Source organism: Leishmania braziliensis (assembly GCF_000002845.2).
Source record: "Leishmania braziliensis MHOM/BR/75/M2904 contig, possible fusion of chromosomes 20 and 34".
Classification (NCBI taxonomy): Eukaryota; Euglenozoa; class Kinetoplastea; order Trypanosomatida; family Trypanosomatidae; genus Leishmania; species Leishmania braziliensis.
Genome location: NC_017948.1, coordinates 548,434 through 567,497, shown reverse-complemented (window position 1 = coordinate 567,497; position 19,064 = coordinate 548,434). Strand labels below are relative to the sequence as shown.

Below are 19,064 nucleotides of genomic sequence, written 5' to 3'. Positions count from 1 at the left end.
ACAGTGAAGGCGGCGCCACCAGCGTGGATTATGACGTGGAGGCTCTGCTGCAGGCAGTAAGGCACTAGCCAACGGCAGCGAGGGCATGATACGTTGTTGTCCCGGCACCACCCTCGAGATTCAGCCCACTCGTCTCAACGGTACGGGACTCATCTATGGCGATGTCTCAGTGGTGCCGCAAGCAACGTCCGTCCCAGGCGCTGCTGCGCCACTGCTGTTACGTGTGTGGACCAGCGACGTCGCCCTCTTCGCTATTCCACATTTTGAAGACGACAGTACGTACATTGGCAACAACGATATGTGAGGTGTACGCGAACGAGCAGTAGCCGCTACGAGTGGTCGAGCTCGGCTTTGGGCCAGCCTTCGTGTTCCTCACCCTGACGTCTGTGACTGCTACTGGTGGTGTCGCAGTGCCGTGCATCACCAACCTCACAGACATCTCCGCTACAGTGTTGGAGACAGCACAGCGGTCCTGCTCAGGCATCAATGTCAGTCAGTTCGCTGAAGTTCCAAGAGGTGAGGGTGGGGGAGGGAGGGGGACAGCGGCTGACGACTGAAGGCATGCGCAGCGATGTTCGCGACTCAACAAATCACCTCCGTGCCCCTTCCCCTTGTTTAGCTTGGATTTGGGTCACACCCTTGATGAGGTGTGCGGGCAGTACGACATGGTGGTGCTCAGTGACGTAGCCTACGCCCACCCTTGAGGTCCTTCTTCAACCTGGCGGTGTAGCCCTGTTGTGCTGAGTCGTATCGTGACGGCCTGACGTGCCGCACCTACGGGCCCCCGAGGCGGTGCGCGATGTGCATGAAGTACTGCGGTTGCGTGAATTGCAGATGCCTTTCTCTCTCTCACAGCGACCACGTGTAGTCTGAGGTGCATCCACAAGATCAGGGTGTAGCATCGGAGTAAGGGCGGTGAGTCAGACGGTTGCCGAACCGCAGCAGTAGGAGGGTGGAGGGAAAGAACAGAGGCGCGGAATGAAGAGGCGCAAAGCTGAGTGTTAGGTAGCGGGACCTCTTTGTGTGCTACGTCGATGATGCCGTCGTGTTTCTCTTGTTGCTTTGCTACCGTGCCACTGCAGCAGCTGCTGCTGCTATGAAGCTCTTTGGGTAGTGGGGATAGGGAGGAATGTAACGAGCCAAGAGAGGAACAAACTGCAACATCCGACGAGCGCACGGAATTAGTGCGAATGCGCCATTCATAGTGAAGAGCGCCATGGGGTGGAGGGGTGGAGACGGCAGTGACCACACTTTGTGAGCCTCATAAAAGTATATCAGCAGTGAGAGGACGGCGATGAAAGCTCCCCTCCCCCGGCGTTACTGTCCCTGGGTTGCCTCCTTTCACTGCATCCTCTGGCTTCGCCACCCTCTCCTCCACCTTCTCCTTACCACAAGCACCCGCTGCGCGCATCACAGGACCTCACTCTCATCAATACGAGTCGTCGTCGCTTTCAGACGGCGATCCCCAGACAAACAGACACACACACAAACACCCCCGCTGCCAGACAGCGCAGCAGCAGAGTTGCATAAAAAAGAAAAGCGACAACAAGGGGACGCACCAAGCATGTACTCCTTCCTCTCCTCTTCGGCTTCGCGGACGGAGCCGCTCGACTGGGTGACGCTCCTCACGAACGCACTGGCGGTGGCGAGGGAGGCACCGTCGGAGCAAGTTCTCAACACCCTCGCGATGATGCAGTCGTACGCGTCCGCTTCACAGGACGTTTTCACCAACATCTCCCGCGGTGTGCGAGATGTGAAGGAGTATGTGGCGCTGCTGTGCGCCATGGACGAGACGATCGGCACGTGGCCCTTGCGTGTTCGGCAGCTGCTCGACGTACCACCAGTCGTCCTGGTGCCGGCTGGCGGCCTCGGTGGAAGCCTTGTCACTGCCGCAGTGCACACACCGCGCGGCGAGGCACTGGTGTTTTTGTTCAACGTCTCCCTCTACCACATGGACGCAGGACTGCGCTACCTGGCCCGCGTGCGGGCGGATGCCTCGGTGATGATCTCGTCCAACGCCTCGCGGAGACTGGGCGGCGGCGGCTCCGTCGCGGCACCAAACCAAAACGCCAAGCTGGCCGCCCAGCACTTCCGCCTTGCGGTCGACGTGCTGCACTGGGCAGAAGCCCTTCACGCAAACCCGAGCTCCCCCTCCGCACTCGCACTACGTCAGCTGCGCAGCCACGTACCACTGGACATGACAAGAGACATGGGCATGTTGTGCTCGGCAGTGGCCAAGTATATGTACGCCCTCTCCTCTGCATCCACCAAGGACAAGCCGGACGTGTTGGCGAAGTTGGCCTTCGATGCGGCGCAGCTGCAACTGCCTGGGAGCGTCTCCACCAACAGCTCGCTACACCTCTTGCCCTCTCTCCTGCTCGCCACGTACCACTACCACAAAGCCACGTGGTACTACTCCGCCAGTAGGGTGCCAAGCATGTCTGAGGCTCTCGGCCACATGCAGTACGCTGACACCCTCCTACGCAGCTGCAATGCACAGTGGGGGATGGAGGAGGCGCACATGCAGGCGGAGCACGAGTCTCGACAGTGGTGGGGAAGGCGACTGGCAACCTTCTTTACCGGTGCTCGCCGGGCGAACGCATCGGCAGCGGGGCGGCCGCGCAACAACCTACTTGGCGACAGCAGCAGGACAAGCAGAGTGGCGGGCGCTGCCACCTCGGATGAGGCCGATGACAGTGACGACACTGTCGCTGCGGCGCTCCAGCCGGCCACGGAGTACCCCCGTCTTCATGAGCTCCTCCTCCGCGGTGAGGGCAGGTCGACATCAAAGGTCAAGAAGTCGCTTGCGGATGACGGCAACGACAGCGCCCCAGCCGAGGCCACGGCTGCGGATGTGGTGCAGGTCTACCCGTACCTCCACCTGCTCCTGCAGGACGTATGTTACTACTTGCAGCGGTACCAACGAGAGAACGAGCTCGTGTACTTTGCGAAGGCAACAGGCGCTGACGCCGTTCGCCGTGACGTGCCGGACGTGGCAATCGCTATCGGTGGTGGTGACGCGGTGGAGGAGGGCACCCTCTTTGAGCCCCGCGCAAGCCTCTTCGCTTCGTTGCCCTCCGCAGGGACACTTCAGCTGGCTTTAGCGCAGGAAGAGGAGTCTGGGCAGGCGCAACAGGCACTCGCAAGGCTGCTCCAGCGTGTCGAGCGAGACCAGCGGCAGCTCTCGATCTTCATCGCACCACCGAACTCCCTTCTGCAGGCCCTGGACGCGGTCGAGACTATCCTGCCGCCGGCGGCCCAATGGGGTGCTTTAGATGCCGTCGTGAATGCAGCAGCCGAAGCGGTCGAGGCTGCCGCTCAGGACTTCTTTGACGCGGCCTCTGCCTGGCAGGAGGACCACGATGCCTACGTTGGCTCCCGCTGCGCGGCGCATTCTTTACATGAGGATACTCGTACCCAGCTGGCGGTGTGGAGCGAACGAGCGGCTGTAGCGCTGCAGCGGTGGAAGGCGCTTGGGCTACCCGCCGAAATTGACTCCCGCAGCTCCCTCCTCGATGCTCTTGTACCAATCAGCAGCGAGCTGCACGCGTACCTGGCGCAGAGCGAGTACGTGTGCAGGGATGCACGAGACGTGCTGATGTGCAGCGCCGGCAGTGTCACTCTCGCACAGGTGCAGGCGTGCACCGCAGCGATGGACGCAGTGAAGCAGCTCGGCACAGAGCTTTTGACAAGTGTGGCAGCGGTGGCTCCCCGCCGCTCAACACAGCGAGCACCACGGTGCGGAGCCAGTGGTGGCACGCGTACGTTGAGCTCGGACTCCAACAATGCACCCGTTGGCGTTGAAGACGAATGCGTGCCTGCCCCGCAGTATGCCGAAGCGGAGGCAGCCATTGAAGCGGTGGTGCAGGTGCTAGAAGAGGCCCCTATAGTGGTCGCCCACGTGGAGAGCGCCGCTGCAGAGCTGCGTGACATGCAGAAGAAGACTGTCGTGGCGCCACTGGACCAGTTGCGCGACGTCCGCTTGCCCCCCAGTCCCACCAGGAGGCCCATCAAGGAGGAGGCAGGCGGGGAAAGAGAAGGGGGAGACGCTGTAAGGACGAGAGCCAAGGGTGCAGGGAGCGTCATCAAGGCTGCAGACCCCACCGGCCGCGTCGCCAACGCCACCTCTCGGGACAGCGCTGCTGCGTCCTCTCGCAAGCGCACCCACACACCCTCACCAGAGAGGCAGCCTCTCTTGCCTAAGCCAGCTGACGATGACACCTCCGACTCCGTCAGCTCCTCGCAGCTAGCAGACGCAAAAGAGGTGGCTGTCGTGGAGGGAGAGGGCGCCACCAGAGCAACAGTGAGCGGCAGCCTGCTCAGTCGCCTCAAGGCGAACAAGGCACGGTGCCCGCAGGGGTCCCGCAGCACATCCGCCACTGCCTCATCGCCATCCACCCCCCTGCGCACCGCGCCATCCGCGACGGCTGCGGCTTCTGCAAAGAGGAAGCCCACAGCGAAGGCGTCGCCGTCGAAGCGCACCAAGCGATGACGAAAGCCATGCGCAGACGCAATATGATTGACGACACAACCTCACTCTAATCATCTCCGTTGGATCACACTGTACAGGGTAGAGCAGGGAAGGGAGGAAGCTGCCTGCCTCTCCCACGAAAACTCGCTGCACGAGGAATTGCCACACATGTAGAGAGAAAGACGTACACATGTCTACCAATGCCTGCTCGTTCGGTACGTGTCCAGCACATGAAGCCCCCGACCCCATCTCACCCTCGCCTGTCATCACTACATGTGTGTGCAGGGGGCGTCTACGAATTCGCCGGCACGTCTTCCTCCTCTTTGAAGCTCCTGTGCTCTCTGAAGGCCCCTCCCCTCCCCTCTCTCATCAGCCTTCGTGAAGGCACAACGCGCAGCCAGCGCTTAAGTGGATTGCTTCGCTCTTCTGTATCTCTATATACACACCGAAACTACCCTCCCCCTCTTTCTCTTGCGGGAGGGCACCACCGCACTTTAAGCGCACCATCACCACCACTACCACCAACGCCAACACAACGATGGGCGCCATCAACTCGTGCATATGCTTGGGGGCGAAAAAGTACCGCTTCAAGGACTTAATCGTCTCCGTCTATCCCGACGACATCCACGGCGGCCCCGACGCGGATGCGCTAGCCAAGCTCAACAGCTACGCATCCAGCAATCCAGAGAGTATTCCTCGCGTGTGCCGCAAGATCGGTAAACTGCTTCGCGTTCACCTTGCGAAGAAGAAAGAGAGCCGAGTCATGGTGTCTGTACTCATGCTGCGCTCCCTCATCGAGCACTCCGCCCACGTGAACGACTTTGTGCCCCACAGTGTGGACATATGTGCCCTGCTGCTCTCAACGAACGTGTCGCGCTACCACGTTGGTGCCGCGGATGTGCTGAGCACGCTGTGCTATCAGCTCAGCACGCAGCCCGACACAGACTCGGCGCGCCGGCTGATGGCAGACAACAAAGACCGTCTTGTACCGCAGCTGCTGAAGATGACGCACGATCACATAGCGTTGTGGAAGGATGCAAGAGCTGTGCAGACGCGCTACGCCGCGATCCTGGCGCTCGGCAACATCGCTAACTGCATCCACATAGCCCTGGCCGGGAATGCGGCGGTCATCATGCAGGCCATGATCGTCAACCTCATTCTTGTACTGCGGGAGTGCGTGCAGGAGCCTCTCAGTGATTCGTGGGTGCGCCTCCTGGCGAAGCAGCACTACGGCAGCTCTGATGCAACGTGGGCGGCTAGCCCCATCGTGCAACTCCCGGTGGAAACGGAAGAGCAGGATGTCGTGTACGCGCTGGCCTGCAGCCGTGGCATTGGTGCGACGGCGGCCTGCACCACCACGGCCGGCGTCGGGGAGCTGCTGAACCGCGTCACGACGCTGCTGGAGAAGCAGGATGGATGGGGGATACCGTACGTACCGTCGCTCGTGTTCAGTGACATTGTGTCTGCCATGCAGCGCCGCCCACAGCAGCTGGGCTTCTCCGTGTACCAGTGCCTGTGCGATGTGGGGCAGCGCACGTCTGACCCGAGCGTGCGTATTGGTGTGCTGCGCTCCCTGCAGACCTGCGTAGACGTGTTGCCAATGACGGGTGGTCGCCCGACGGTGGTGCTGGATCGCATTATGAGCATTATGCAGCTGCTCATGGCCGGCAGCACTGCAGACGGGGCCGATGCTGCAGACGAGGGCAGTGTAGAGAGCGCGCGTCTCACGAAGGAGACACACAACGCCGTCGTAATACTCATCGGCCGGCTTCTTCGCTCTACTTACCGGCAACACAATGCATCGCAGCTGCAGAGCATCCTCATCTCGCTGCGGCACCTGCTCGAGACGGCACAGAGCAGCGGGACACCGCATCCGACGCTGGCGCTGCGGCTCCTTGTCGTGGCCGCGCCGTACCTGCGCTCTGTGCCATTGGTGGACCGCAGAGACATGCGAGTAACAAACGTGCTCGATCTCTACCTCAATGGTGGCGGCGACGATGTGCAGCGGCGCTTGGCGTCGCGCGTGCTGACTGGCATCCTCGCCGGCATCCCGGTGCAGAGGCACGGCGCGGTAGGAAACGGTGATGGCGACAGGGCGAATGCGGCGGCACTCACTGCTGCGTTCTCGGCAACATCATCATCACCCGTAGACACGGAGACATTGCTTACAGACGAGGAGGACGTTGCCTTCGCGCAGGAGTGGGTGAAGCGGGTATCAAGAGAAACGGAGGGAATCACGCCGCTGACGGTGGTGTCAGTCGCTGACGTTCTCTGCGCTCTCATGGCAGGCTACGGCGTGAGTGGGCTGCCCTTCACACTCGCGTTTTTGTGGACGCTGCAGAGGCGCTGCGTGCGCGCAGAGCCGGCGAGTGCAGCGGCCGCAGCAGTACCGACTTTGGCAGCAGCGCAGCAAGACGACAGCACCAACGCCTCCACCGTGGCGGCGACAACGATGTCCGCGTCGAGGACCGCCACGTCGCCCCTCACCCGCGCCTGGTTACACATGATTGCGGCCTTACTGGTCTGCTGTGGCCGCGTGTACGCCATTCCAAAGCTCCATTTGTATGGGCAAGAGATACTGGAGAAGAGAGCTGCAGCTGGCCAGCTGGCGAGCTGCTTCGAGCCTGCCCTGCGCGTCGCCGGGCACGCCACGGATGTGTACACGATCAGCGGACTACGCTACCTCGTCTCCGAGAAGAGTCGCCCGCTCGCGACAGACTTCACAGAGGCACCTGTGTCAAAGTTGCCGTCGTTCAGCTACGTGTCGAACATCATTGTGGACGCGGATTGGCCAGAGGTCGCCGTCGTCTTCGGCGCCAGCGAGGAAGAAGAGCTGCATGTGGTGATTGAAGAAGTGTGCTTCCAGCCAGAGAGCGAGATAAACGTGAGCCTGATCAGAGTCATCGACGCTCGCAACGCATCGATGTCCACCACCGACGCCACGTCGCCGCGGTCGTGTCACTTCTCCTTGAATGTACAAGATGAGGCCAAAGTAAGCACGCTGCGCTCTCTGCGCATCTCTGTGGCAGACAACAGCATCCCGCACACGCAGGACAGTCGCGGAGAGGTGCCGTTCAGCGCCGCTGCGACCACCACAGCCAAGAAGGTGCAGGAGATCGCGAAGCACTATAACGTGAGCGCAGAGACGCAGGTGCTGCAGCCGGAGACAATGGCCACGCTTCCCCCGCTGCCGATGCTGCCACTACCTAGAGATGACGAGGATACATCAGGGGGGATGAGTGAGTCAAGCGAACCTGCGTCGGAGGTACGCGGGAAGGCAAAGCCGCCGCCGCTGTACGCAGCTGGGTTCACGGCTGAGAACCGCTCCCGCAGCGGCGCCGGCATGGATAGCGCGGCGTGGGTGAATCCGCTGAATGTGGACGTTGGCATTCAAGCGGCCCGCAAAGTGCAGACAGTGTTGTCCATCCGTGCACTGCCAGCGGGTCGCTACGTGTCCATGGCGTAGAGAGAGTGGAAGGCGAGGGGTACGAAGGCAAGCACACGCGCTGCCTTCGAGGCTTCACCGCGCCCCACCCTCCCTCCCTCCCTCCCCTGATGCCAGCGTGTGTGTGTGTGGGCGGGGGGCGCGCCTATGCTGTATCTTATTGATGTCGTTGTGGTTGCTTGTTTAGCCCATACGTGTGGTGAGGTGGGTGAGGTGCACTGTGACCCAGCGCCTGCCTCCTCGTGTACGCCTCGCCTTCTCCCCTCCTCCCCTCTGGGGGAGGTGACGGTGCTTCACGCAATGGTGAAGCCGCAGGGGGAGGGGAGGGGGGGGGGGCTGCGGGCAGACGATGTACCAAATGAGGGAAAGGAGAAAGAGGATAGAGGCAACGCATCCATGGGCCCAACGACTGTTTGGCTTACCCTCTCTCGTCCCCATTCATCGCTTCCGCCCCCTCCTCCCTCCCTTTCTCTCTACTGTGTGAAACTCGATGTGGCTTGCGGTTACTTCGTCTCCCGCCATCCAAGAACATGACAGTCGCTCCGTGTGTCTCTCTCAGGGACGCAGATGGAAGAGCAATCGGAGGTCTGCCGCACCCGCAAGACATCTACGCTCCCCCTCCTCCTCTCTCTCGACACTACCGTGTCTCAGCTCAATCGAGCACCGCCACCCGCTATAATTCCTCTTCTCGCTCTCGTCTCGCCCACTCACTCACCCACCAAATGTGGGTGAAATCCTCAGCTCACGGTGTGCCGTTCTGTACACCCCTTGCGCACCACTATACGCACTCGTGCTCGCACAGCAACTGATCGCCCACATCGCCCTGCCTTCCAAACTCGCGCCCTCAAGTCCTGCTTCAGGATGTCCTGCTTCCCGCCGTTCCGCACTCTCGAAGGCGAGGTCCTTGACCTTCACGTGTGCTCCTCCATCGATGCCAGGGACGCGGTGGCCCTGCTGTACTTCTGCGGCGGGGATGAAAAAGCCTGCGTGGTGCAGCCCTGCAGCCTCGCCCTCTCTCAGTACCAGATGCACATTGGCCCCCTCGGCCGCGAGGCGTGCGTGGAGGTGCCGTACATGCTCATCGCCACCTGGGGCATTGCACGTGCCTCATCCTCTGCCACCAAAGCGTTTGTGCAGGTGCAGCAGCAGGCAGAGGAGAAGGCACGGACGTCATCGGGAACGGCAGCGATTAGTACCACATTTACTAGTGGTGCGGCATCACCCGCAAGCCCTTCAGCTACGGCTGCAGTGGCGATCATGACGCCACTACTAAGCGCTCCTCCAGCGCACGTGCCACAGCCGGTGCCGCTGCCATCGCGGCCGCGATATGTAGACCCGCTGCCCACTCTCTACGTGGTCACGCTGCAGACGAAGCACGTCTGGCAGCACCGCCTCATTGTGCAGTCGGAGCGCCTCCTCAAGAACATACGAGCGCATCTCACCGTCGTGCACTGCCTGGCACTCGTCTCTGACCTTCCGGCTTTCCACTACGCCGAGGAGCGGCAGCGGTGGCAGCAGCAGCAGCAGCAGCAGCAGGTCGGCAGCGCGGAAAAAGCCACGGGAAGGGCGGCTATGTGGAGAACTGAGTTTGGTTGGAACCTCTACTCACCGCGACGCGAGTTCACTCGCCAGCTCTGTGTCGACGCGTCTCGCCCTGCATCGGAGGTGGCCACCGAGGCGGCCCTACAAGAGGGTCTCATTGGCCTCCATCGAGATCTGCGACCTTGGTTCACTCTGGTGGACCTCCGTGAGGCGGAGAGGAACGTTGGCCGCGGCGAGCACCCTGCAGACTTTAAGTACACGTGCTCTCCAACGTACCCATGGCTCTTCCTCCAGCCTAAGCTTGTGGAACGTGAGTTACTGCTGAAGGCGATGGCGGCCCGCTCCCGCGCCCGTGTCCCTGCGGTGTCCTATGTGTGCCTGCGCACCGGTGCTATTCTGGCACGCAGCTCACAGCCCCTCATGCGCTCGTCGCAACTCAGCGCCGACTCGGACGTGTGCTACACTCTCATTAACATGGGCTACGCTCCCCACTACACGCGCCCACGGCGCACGGCAGCCCCCGCACTAGCGTCGCCACCGCTTGTCATCTCGCCTTTGGCAGCAGCACAGGCGACTGCTCGCGGTGGCTCGCCAGCTGCAGCCGCCTCCCTCAAGTCGAGCCCTGTGGTGACTGCCACCACCGCAGTGACAAGACCCGTTCGACCGCCGTCTCTCTTCGATGATGACTCGGACGGCGATGGTCAGCCAACATGTGCCGCCAGCACGAGTAACGCGTCCTCCACACACAAGCCAGAGAGCATGATAACGAACGGCAACCGCCGCACCTCCGTAACGACACCGCCGTCGACAGCACCCAAGTCCTCGCGTACCTCCATCGTAACGTCGGGGGCTGCAGATGCGGTGTACCTCGGTGCCTTGTCACTAGCGGAGACCCCGCACAGCCCTGCGCCGAGTACAAGCACGAATGCGAACGCGGCCAAGGTGCTGCTTGTGGCGGACTGTCGGCCGCAGATCACAGCCGCCGGCAACGCCCAGCTCGGCGGTGGCTACGAGTCGGGCAGCTACTACACGTTCTGTCAGACCAACTTCTTCGAAATTGACAACATCTTCGGTGTGGCGAAGTCCTTCGAAAAGCTTCGCAGCATGCTGGCCCGCTACCAAGGCAACACGGTGGAGAAGACGTTCCTGCGGCGACTGTACGACTCCGACTGGCTCGCCATCGTTCAGCGCGTTCTCGTCTGCTCCGTGACTACGGCGCAGTCGCTGCAGAGTGGCGTCTCCTGTCTGGTCCACTGCACCGACGGCTGGGACCGCACGTCGCAGTGCACGGCGCTCGCAATGCTCCTGCTGGACCCGTACTACCGCACCATCGTGGGCTTCTGCACACTGATCGAGAAGGAGTTTTGCTCCTTCGGCCACAAGTTTGCAGAGCGCTCTGGGCACCAGCTGCCGGGCCGCACGACCCTCTTTGCTCAGTCGGGTGTCGCGGGCTCCGACACCGAGCAGCAGCACGGCGGCAGCGGCAGCGGCAGTGCGTCACGTCTGGACACGTCGCCGATCTTCTTGCAATTCCTCGATGCGGTGTTTCAGGTGTGCCGTCAATACCCGACGTGCTTCGAGTTTACGCCAGAGCTGCTCGCCCACCTGTCTGAGGTCGTCTACAGCTGCCTCTACGGCACTTTCTTATGTAACGGCGAGCAGGAGCGATATCTCGAGGGAGTGCGGCTGCGCACGGCCTCTGTCTGGACAGACGTCCTGCGCCGCGCGCAGCGGGAGAAGCAGGGCGAGGTCCCACTTTGCTTCGTCAACGTCCACTACGACGCGGCAACAGCGTGGCGCTTCATCTCGCAGCGGCGGCGCGGGCGTGGAGAAGGGGGGGCCGGTGGCGTAGCGCCACTGAGGGACTTTGTGTTGCTACCCAACTGCAGCAGCAAACGCCTCGTGTTTTGGGAGCAGCTGTACACCCGTGAAGACGCAGATCACTACCTCAGCTACAACCCCCACGTGCACACCGTCAAGACGACGCAGAGGGTCTCGTGGGGGCCCGAGTTTGACGGTTTCCTCAACGCTGAGATGGAGGAGGCGTGCGCTGATCGAGAAAGCGAAATGGAGTCGCTGGTCGCCCTCGAGGGGTTCATGGAAGCAGAGGCGAATACCTCAGCGACACCGTTGCCCGCGACGAACACTGCGAGGAGTTCGTGGTGTGTCTTCGACGCTGTTAACTGCTTCAACTGCTACAAGCCCTTTGGCATGTGGAGCACCAAGGCGCAGTGTGCGGCCTGCAAGCAGTACTTCTGCACAGACTGTCACGTCCACGACTGCATCCTGCAGCAGTACTGAGGCCTTACGCGTGACGGTGTGCGCCGACGTTCATATCTGCGTGGACGTGTTAGTGTTGGTGTCATCGCTATCTTACCGTGCTACTCGTGCCACACAAAGCGAGGAAGCGAAGGGGGCAAACAACCGTGGCGCAACCGGAAGAGAGAGAGACGCGTTGCACCCATGCATGCGTGGGGTGCGCCAGTGCGTATGTACACGACGCATTCGGCATGGACGCCTCCTTATCATTTTTTTTTCCCTGGGTGTGTATGTGTGTGCGCGACCCCCCCCCCTCTTCCAATGTCCTCCTCCCCATTTCGCTTCCTCTCTCCCCATTACACCTCTGTGCATCTGTTGGCCTCTCGGTTGTTCGTTCCCTTCTCTCTCCAACATCAGCATCCGCCAGTCACTGAGCCGAACACGCACACACACTCACACACACGCGTCTCTCTCCTTTACTCCTTACTACCTCTCCCCTCCTCCCCCACACGCCCCTCATCGCACAGCATGGCGGGCATGCAGCTCGTGTACCGCAGCACCTGCTCGGAGCTCAGTCCTCAGGAGCGCGTAGCGGTTTTCGCCGAGGAGCGCGTGAAGGGAAAGGCCACCAAAATTGCCGCACGCGCCCTTTGTCGCATCATGCGTGGAGGCCATACCAACGCCGACGTGCAGACTGTGCTTCAGCAGCTCTCCTTCCATTCGTCGACAACGGTGCCAAAGCACTACCTGCTTGCCTCGCCGTCCTCCAAGCGGACCTCCTCCCAGTGGAAGCAGCATCCTCACATCCTCAACGCACAGACGCACAACCGAAGCTACGCGTGCCGGCTACGGCGCCAGCGCAGGGCCAGCATCATCGAAGACCACTACTTCCGCGTGCCCAAGACCCCACTCCCGCTGTCGTACGAGGCGCAGTGCGATATCGACTACGTGGCGGGCCGCCAGCACCGCGGACGTGTGCAAGTGGACAGCGGCTACGCGCCTCTCTTCTCGAAGTCGAGCACGTGGACACCAGAGGCAATGACGACGGCAGAGCGCTGCGCGCTGCAGTGCCTGACCCCGCCTGAGCGCAGCCCAATGATGGAGACGCTGGAAAAGCTAAAATCGCAGGGGCATTACAAGCCGTCAGACCCGATGGCGCGCATCCGCTTTAATGAACCGGCGCACATGCCGAACCTGCATCGCCGCATCCCAGCAGAATGTGTGCCTGCCTGCAGCACGAAGCCGACAATGTGCTTTGAGAAGCACTGCGAGGGCAACGCGGAACGTGCCACGCACAACATGGCGGCGAAGGAGTACGCAACGTGGCACTGGTAGTGTCCTGCAACGTAGAGGGTGGTAATGTGCGACAGCGGTGCTGGGGCATGTCGACTGGTGGATGCCGTACCACGAGGATGCAGTAGCTTCGCGTTGAGCTGCAAGGAGCTGCCGCCGCTGCTCTCTTGCCTGTGTTCATCAAAACACATTTGTGCGGGTAAGAACGGATGCCGCCCTCAAAGCAGTGCTCATGAGCAGCGCCTCTTCCTCGGTACCGGCGTGCCATGCTCCACAGCTTCTCCCCGTCCCTTCGAGTCGCTTCGCGCACGCCCGCATGTTCGTGGGCACATTGAAGCAAATATATGTACAAAGACCCCGTGCAAAAGGTGGCACGGTGGGGCAGACACAAGCCCAAGATGTAATGTACGATGTGACTGGCGCTCTGAGAGAGGCCGGAGAAGGGGGTGGGAAGGGGGATGGTCCGGAACGAGTGACCAAGGGGCGTCCCCGCGAGTGCGCTCGCGCATGTATATATTGTGTGTTGACCAGAGGCGCAGCCGTGAAGAGGTGGCTCTCAGGTGCCGGACTGTCCTGGGCTCAAGCCATCAACGCCACCACCACCACCACCACCACCCCCATCCCCTCTCCTCTTGATTTCATACTTACCTCCTTCCCTCTTCCTTTCCTTTTTATTCTCTCACAGAGGAACACCGTTGATGACGTGCGCAGACGACAACGACGGCTGATTCGTTTATGAACTTGTGCCTAACCTCCCTTCTCTCTCTCTCTCTCCCCCCCCCTTCATCTCCAGCTTCTTCCATGCGCACGTGCGTTGGAAAGCAACTGCGTTAAGCTGAAGGCGGGAGAGTCGAGAAGGCGGGCACACGCCCCTTCCCATCTGCCTTTACCCAGACTGACCTCCTCCCCCTTTGTCGCGGCTGTATCCGTCTCCTCTCCATAAGCCTGCCTCTCCCCGCATAGCTGTGCGGGCAGAGGGGGGAAGTGAGAACAACACGCAGAGGCGCACGAGTGCACACGGAACATGAGGGAAGGGGGAGGGGGAGAAGACAGAGGGGCAGAGGGAGGCGGTCATCCGCGACCCCCTCCCCCTTCTTCTCAAAGGCGCGTACTTATCGTCGTCACCTCAGCGGCATTTCCTCCTCAAATCGTTATATCTCTTGTGCAGTATGTGCGTGTGCGCCTCGGTGCATCAGTCTGTTGGCGGGAGGAAAGAGAAGAGAGTAGGTGCTTCAAGGTGTACTCCCTCCCCCTCACATGGGTGTGCCACGAATCACTCAACTAGGCGCCGCACACGTGCATCTGCTTCATGCATGTATCCCTTTATCTCCCCCCCCCCCTTCCCTCTATTCTCTGCATAGGCCACTCTATCTTTCTGGAACCACGGCGCGGCAGTGGTGGAGGCGCTGACGCATATACTCGCACACACACACACACACACACACTCGGAGGAGAGAGCTAGCGAGGTAGAGGGCCCACCTTCGGGGGTTGTGTATGCGCCACTGCGTCAGTGCTTGGGTGAGGAGGGCTGCCACAACGTCACGCACACCGCCACCGCCGCCGCCTCTCTCCTCCTCTCTCTCTCTCTACTCTGTCGTGTATGGGGGGTGGCGGGATGCGTAGCGGTTGAGCGCAGCGTATTTTTCTCTCTCTTTCTCCCTTTATGTTCTCCGCTTTCTCCGCACCGCGACGGCCCTGCGTGGGTAGTCACCCCGGAGGGCACACACGGCGACGTGCACGAGATGCACAGCTCAGCAGCCTCTACTTCAGGTGACTCGATCTGTGGGTCCGTATCAACGCACGTGCCTGCTCGCACCTGTGAGTATGCCGTTTGCTGGCGCGCGCGCTGGTGCGTCGTTTTATTTCGTTCGTCCTCACCCTCCCCGTGGTAGTGTGAGACTCTCAGCATGGAAGAAAGCAAACAAGTGAGGGAAAGGGGTGAGAGTACCATCGCTTTGGCCCCACGTGCGATTAAACACCCATGCGTCTGTTCGGACATGGCCCGCGTGCCGGCACAGCAGTGCCGCTGGAGTACCCAGGAAGATGCACAGGTACAGCGCGGGAACTTCTCCCATGCGCAGCACTCTCTCCCATCCGCTTTCCTCGGCCCCCATCCTTGTGCCCTCTTTTCCTCCCCATTACCCCTCTGTCACTCCGCGGCTGTCGTTCAGTCTCAGACCACCCACACAGGTGCGCAGGACGGACACACAGACGTCGACACGTTGGTACGCACATCTTGCCCTTCGCCTCCCCTCGCCTTCGGTGCTGCGCGGCTCTCGCTCTCTTTGGTGCGTTACCCCATTCCCTGTGCCTCCGGCAGAGACGTCTTGACACAACGCGGATTGCCTCCCTTGGGCACATCCGCAAGCATACTTCCTGCGACATGCTCGGCAGCTCCGCCAAGGTGACGCAGCGCCTCTTGAAGGCGGCCGAGCAGGAGGTGGTGAGTGCTCAGCTAGAAAATTTTGAGCGCATGTACCCAGAAGCAAGCATATGCTTCTACCAGCGTGATGGGCGTGCCTCCGGCACCCTCTCCGACTCCTCTGTCGACCTCCTCGGCGAGCGTCCTACTCTGGGTATGCAGACGCGGCCCCCCCTCTCCATATCTACAAAGCGCACCGCCGCCAATGCACAGGGCAGCAGATCACACGTGGATCGACTGACAGCGCCGCCGTTCAGCGGGGCAGCCGTACATGCGGAGCGCACCATCTTGGCTGAGGCACAACAAACGCAGGAGGCCGTGACGTGGCTACGCGAGTGCCCCAGTCGAACCCTGCAGCTGCTTCAGCAGCGCGTCCTGGGCTCAATAGAAGTCCTCTTCACCCAGCTGGTCGGCATGCCGGTGGCCGCACGTCAAGTATTGGAGCACGTCGCCGCTGCAAGCAAACCGACAGCACCAAAGAAGAATGCTGGCACTGGCGACGGCGACGACGCGGTGGGACCGCAGTACGTGCTACCGCCGCAGCCTCTCACGTTCTCAGAGTTCATTAGCAGCTTCCTGCTCGACAGTCCGGCTGGCGCCGCCTCGACGTCGCGCGCGCTGCCGTTCAGCCTTGTGCTTCTCAGCGGGCGTCCGCAGTCGGTGGTGCCGCTAACGTCGCTGCACGTCGTCTACGGGCTTCACGTTGTCGAGGAGGTGCTGCACCGACCGAGCCTCTCGACATCCTCATCCATGTCGGCTTCATTGCCGACAGCGGCAACGGGGCTGGAAGATCATCAAGCTCTCCTCTCGGAGGTGGTGCACTGGACCACCTTCTTCGAGTCAGTCTTCGACAAAGCGAGGGAGGGCCTTTGCAGGGACCCACTAAACCTCTACGCGGCGGTGCTGCTGGCCTGTGCGGAGCGTGGCGCCTGGGAACTACACAACACGACTGACGTCCTCGCCAAAGAGGCGGTTCGGCTGCTGAAACTGGAGGGCGCTGCCAGCGGGCGCCGCCCCGACGTGTGCGCTGCGTGCCGCACGACGGCCGCGCACCTCGCCAACAGCTGCCAAAGCTATGTGAAGCACGCCCTGCGCACCGTCGCAGCTCCCCAACACCCAGCCAACCACGTCAGCAGCCGCAGCAGTGCTAAGGGTAGCAAGTGCTCAGCGTCAAGTCGCGGCGCGGCGCCTATCACGCGGCTCTTCCTGGCCACGCCTGCAGTGGTGTGGTGGGCTGCCGCCTTCCTGCGATTGTATCGACTGCGCACGCCGATTGCAGCGCCGCGCCGAGTTCCAGCCGTGAAAGGAATGAGCGGCACCTCGACGATGTTGCTCGACAGTAACGCGCAGACGGGGGCTACCGGCGATGTGGTGAGCAGTGCGGAGGCGTACCTCATCCGTGACTGGATAGCGCAAGCTGCTAAGATGGATAGAGAGGGATTCACCGTGCAGGAGGACGCCGGCTGCCTCTGCATCCCACTCAGCTGCGCCACCCACACACCTGTCGCGGTGTTCGGCTTCACACAGGAGAATGTGCAGGCTGCACTGGATCGCATGACAGCGTGGGTGGACACTGGCGTTGCGACCAACACGCCGCTGCGGGTCGATGAGCTGCTCGCAGCGCTGCAGGACGAGTACGCTGCTCTTCCGTACTACCTCAGTTACTTCACCGACGTATGAGCAGACATCTAGCGGAAGTGGTCCGTGGTGACGGGGCAATGACGCTGTGCACTCGAGCCCCCTCCTCAGCCCAGCCCGACCCCTCCCCTCCCCTCACTCTCTTCCACCTCCCTTTCTCTTGGCGGCCCTGGCATTCATGATGTACAGTGAATCCCCCCTCTCCCTCTTACAGCACAACACGAACTCGCGTAGGCGTGTCTCTCTTTTTCTCTGCTTCGGACTTGTGAGGGTGCGTCGTGTCCTACACGCAGGCGACTGTGTTGTGCATGTCGCCACACAGTCACCGATGCCCACACGTGCCTTTGGGCTGCTCCCAACGATGCGCGCTACTTCATGTTGGTGAGCACATGCCAACGCACACGTGCAGTGTCATGCAACGACTACGAGTGCGTTCCAATACCCCTCTCCTCCTTCGTCTCTCTGCACACACGCATACACGCACCCCATTGAAGCAAACCTCTCTCTGCACACGCACACCCACATCCTCTCCAGTGCCGCCCTTTTTCTTTCTGCGTCATTTGTGGTCCTCCTCGCTCTCTCGTGAGCAGACGTAGTCGCCGCATTCATCCTTTTCAATTTCCTTGCCGCTCGCTCGTCTGTTAGAACCTTCCCTCCCCCTCTCGTCACAATGCCTGTGGTGGATGTCTCGGTTCTGTCCGCGACAAGGATCACAGGCACGTCGCTGCGCAGTTCATTCTGCGTGTACGTGCGTCTCCAGGGCCAGGCGATCCGCACGAAGCTCTCCAACGCTGACCGCTCGGGTGAAGTATGCTTTGGCGAGCGGTTCCGCTTCCAGTACCACTATGAGACGACCAACCCAGTCCGCAACCGCCTGTTCGTGGAGCTGTGGACCAAGTCGCTGTTCTCGCAAAGTTGTGTGTCAGTTGCATGGATTGAGATGGGCGAGCAGCGCTTCGTGCGCGGTGAGCAACTGCGCGTGAACTTGCATGGCACCTTCGAGGGCAAGAGCTCCACGCTCACTCTTGTGATCACGCCGCTGGACTTCGGCGAGCATCCCAGCGTGGCACAGCAGCCCATCCCAGTTATGTACGGGATGCCGGTGGAGGGTACTCCACTTGAATTGCCAAGCCCGTACAGCAGCGCTGCCTACACACCGAACACGTGCCCCACTGTGCTGGATCCAATGTCACGCCAAAAGCACGAGGGGTTACAGCCGCAGCCGCAGACATTTCTCCCTGCGTCGCTGCCGCCGCCGCTCTACTCGGACCTTTTGCTGGCCAGGCAACATCAGGTCTCCGGCGGCGCCAACGGCCAGGGCCCGGGTGCGCTGCCGGCACCAAGCCAGAACGCCAAATGCGACCACAACGTGGACCACCCGAAGAAGTCGCAGCAGCTGTAGGAAGGTGTTGATGTGTACAGTAGCAGCATCACCACTCATCCGCACCCGCTGCGCCGGCTGCTATTGTACGTGTGTGTGTGTGTGTGTGTGTGTGTGTCTGCGCCGCATCTCTCGGCGCCCCCTGCGATGAGTTTCGCCTCCAGTCTCCTTTCCTTCGGCGGCAGTGCACCTCCACTATTTTTCTTCCCCTGCGCCCCTTCATATGGAGACGCCACACCCAGCACACCTCGTCTCTCTCTCCCTGCGTCTGTCCACATGGATCTCGGTCTGTGTGTGCCTCTCTCCACCCCCTGCTCCCCCCCCCTTTCATTCCTCGTCCTCTCTCTATGGGCGTAAGCAGGCGGACACATGCGTAGGTGTGGTTCCTCCTCGAAAGTGCGCTGTCTGATGTATTACGTTGGGCTCGTTCGGCGTTGGGGGCGCTGAAAAAGGGGGGACACGTTGGCACGTTTTTATTTCACGGGTGTTTTTCTACTGCTGCTCTGACACTACGCCTCTTCCTTTTCCATTGTCGCCGCCCCCCCCCTTCCTCCCTCCTCGTTCTCGCCCGCCGCTTTGGAGGACAAAATGCATGCGAAAGCGGCAACAGTGT

The 19,064-nt window shown here is 61.3% G+C and overlaps 5 protein-coding genes and 1 pseudogene across 6 annotated transcripts; all 6 read left to right on the top strand.

The window, feature by feature from the left end:
* Window positions 1-1,564: 1,564 nt before the first annotated feature.
* LBRM_20_5750 (conserved hypothetical protein) lies at window positions 1,565-4,492 on the top strand (the record flags this gene model as incomplete). The annotated part of the gene is made up of 1 exon (XM_003723075.1): window positions 1,565-4,492. One exon carries the CDS (start codon window positions 1,565-1,567, stop codon window positions 4,490-4,492), a length of 2,928 nt encoding a protein of 975 aa, XP_003723123.1.
* Window positions 4,493-5,009: 517 nt separating this feature from the next.
* Window positions 5,010-7,937, top strand: LBRM_20_5740 (conserved hypothetical protein; the record flags this gene model as incomplete). Its single annotated transcript, XM_003723074.1, has 1 exon — window positions 5,010-7,937. One exon carries the CDS (start codon window positions 5,010-5,012, stop codon window positions 7,935-7,937), a length of 2,928 nt encoding a protein of 975 aa, XP_003723122.1.
* Window positions 7,938-8,777: 840 nt separating this feature from the next.
* On the top strand, window positions 8,778-11,759 carry LBRM_20_5730 (annotated as a pseudogene). The gene has a single exon. A coding segment is annotated over exon 1 (2,982 nt).
* A 486-nt stretch (window positions 11,760-12,245) lies between these two features.
* LBRM_20_5720 (hypothetical protein) lies at window positions 12,246-13,052 on the top strand (the record flags this gene model as incomplete). Its single annotated transcript, XM_003723073.1, has 1 exon — window positions 12,246-13,052. One exon carries the CDS (start codon window positions 12,246-12,248, stop codon window positions 13,050-13,052), a length of 807 nt encoding a protein of 268 aa, XP_003723121.1.
* A 2,341-nt stretch (window positions 13,053-15,393) lies between these two features.
* On the top strand, window positions 15,394-17,112 carry LBRM_20_5710 (hypothetical protein, unknown function; the record flags this gene model as incomplete). Its single annotated transcript, XM_003723072.1, has 1 exon — window positions 15,394-17,112. The coding sequence occupies one exon, from the start codon at window positions 15,394-15,396 to the stop codon at window positions 17,110-17,112; it is 1,719 nt and encodes a 572-aa protein (XP_003723120.1).
* A 628-nt stretch (window positions 17,113-17,740) lies between these two features.
* Window positions 17,741-18,472, top strand: LBRM_20_5700 (hypothetical protein, unknown function; the record flags this gene model as incomplete). Its single annotated transcript, XM_003723071.1, has 1 exon — window positions 17,741-18,472. One exon carries the CDS (start codon window positions 17,741-17,743, stop codon window positions 18,470-18,472), a length of 732 nt encoding a protein of 243 aa, XP_003723119.1.
* Between the last annotated feature and the right edge of the window lie 592 nt (window positions 18,473-19,064).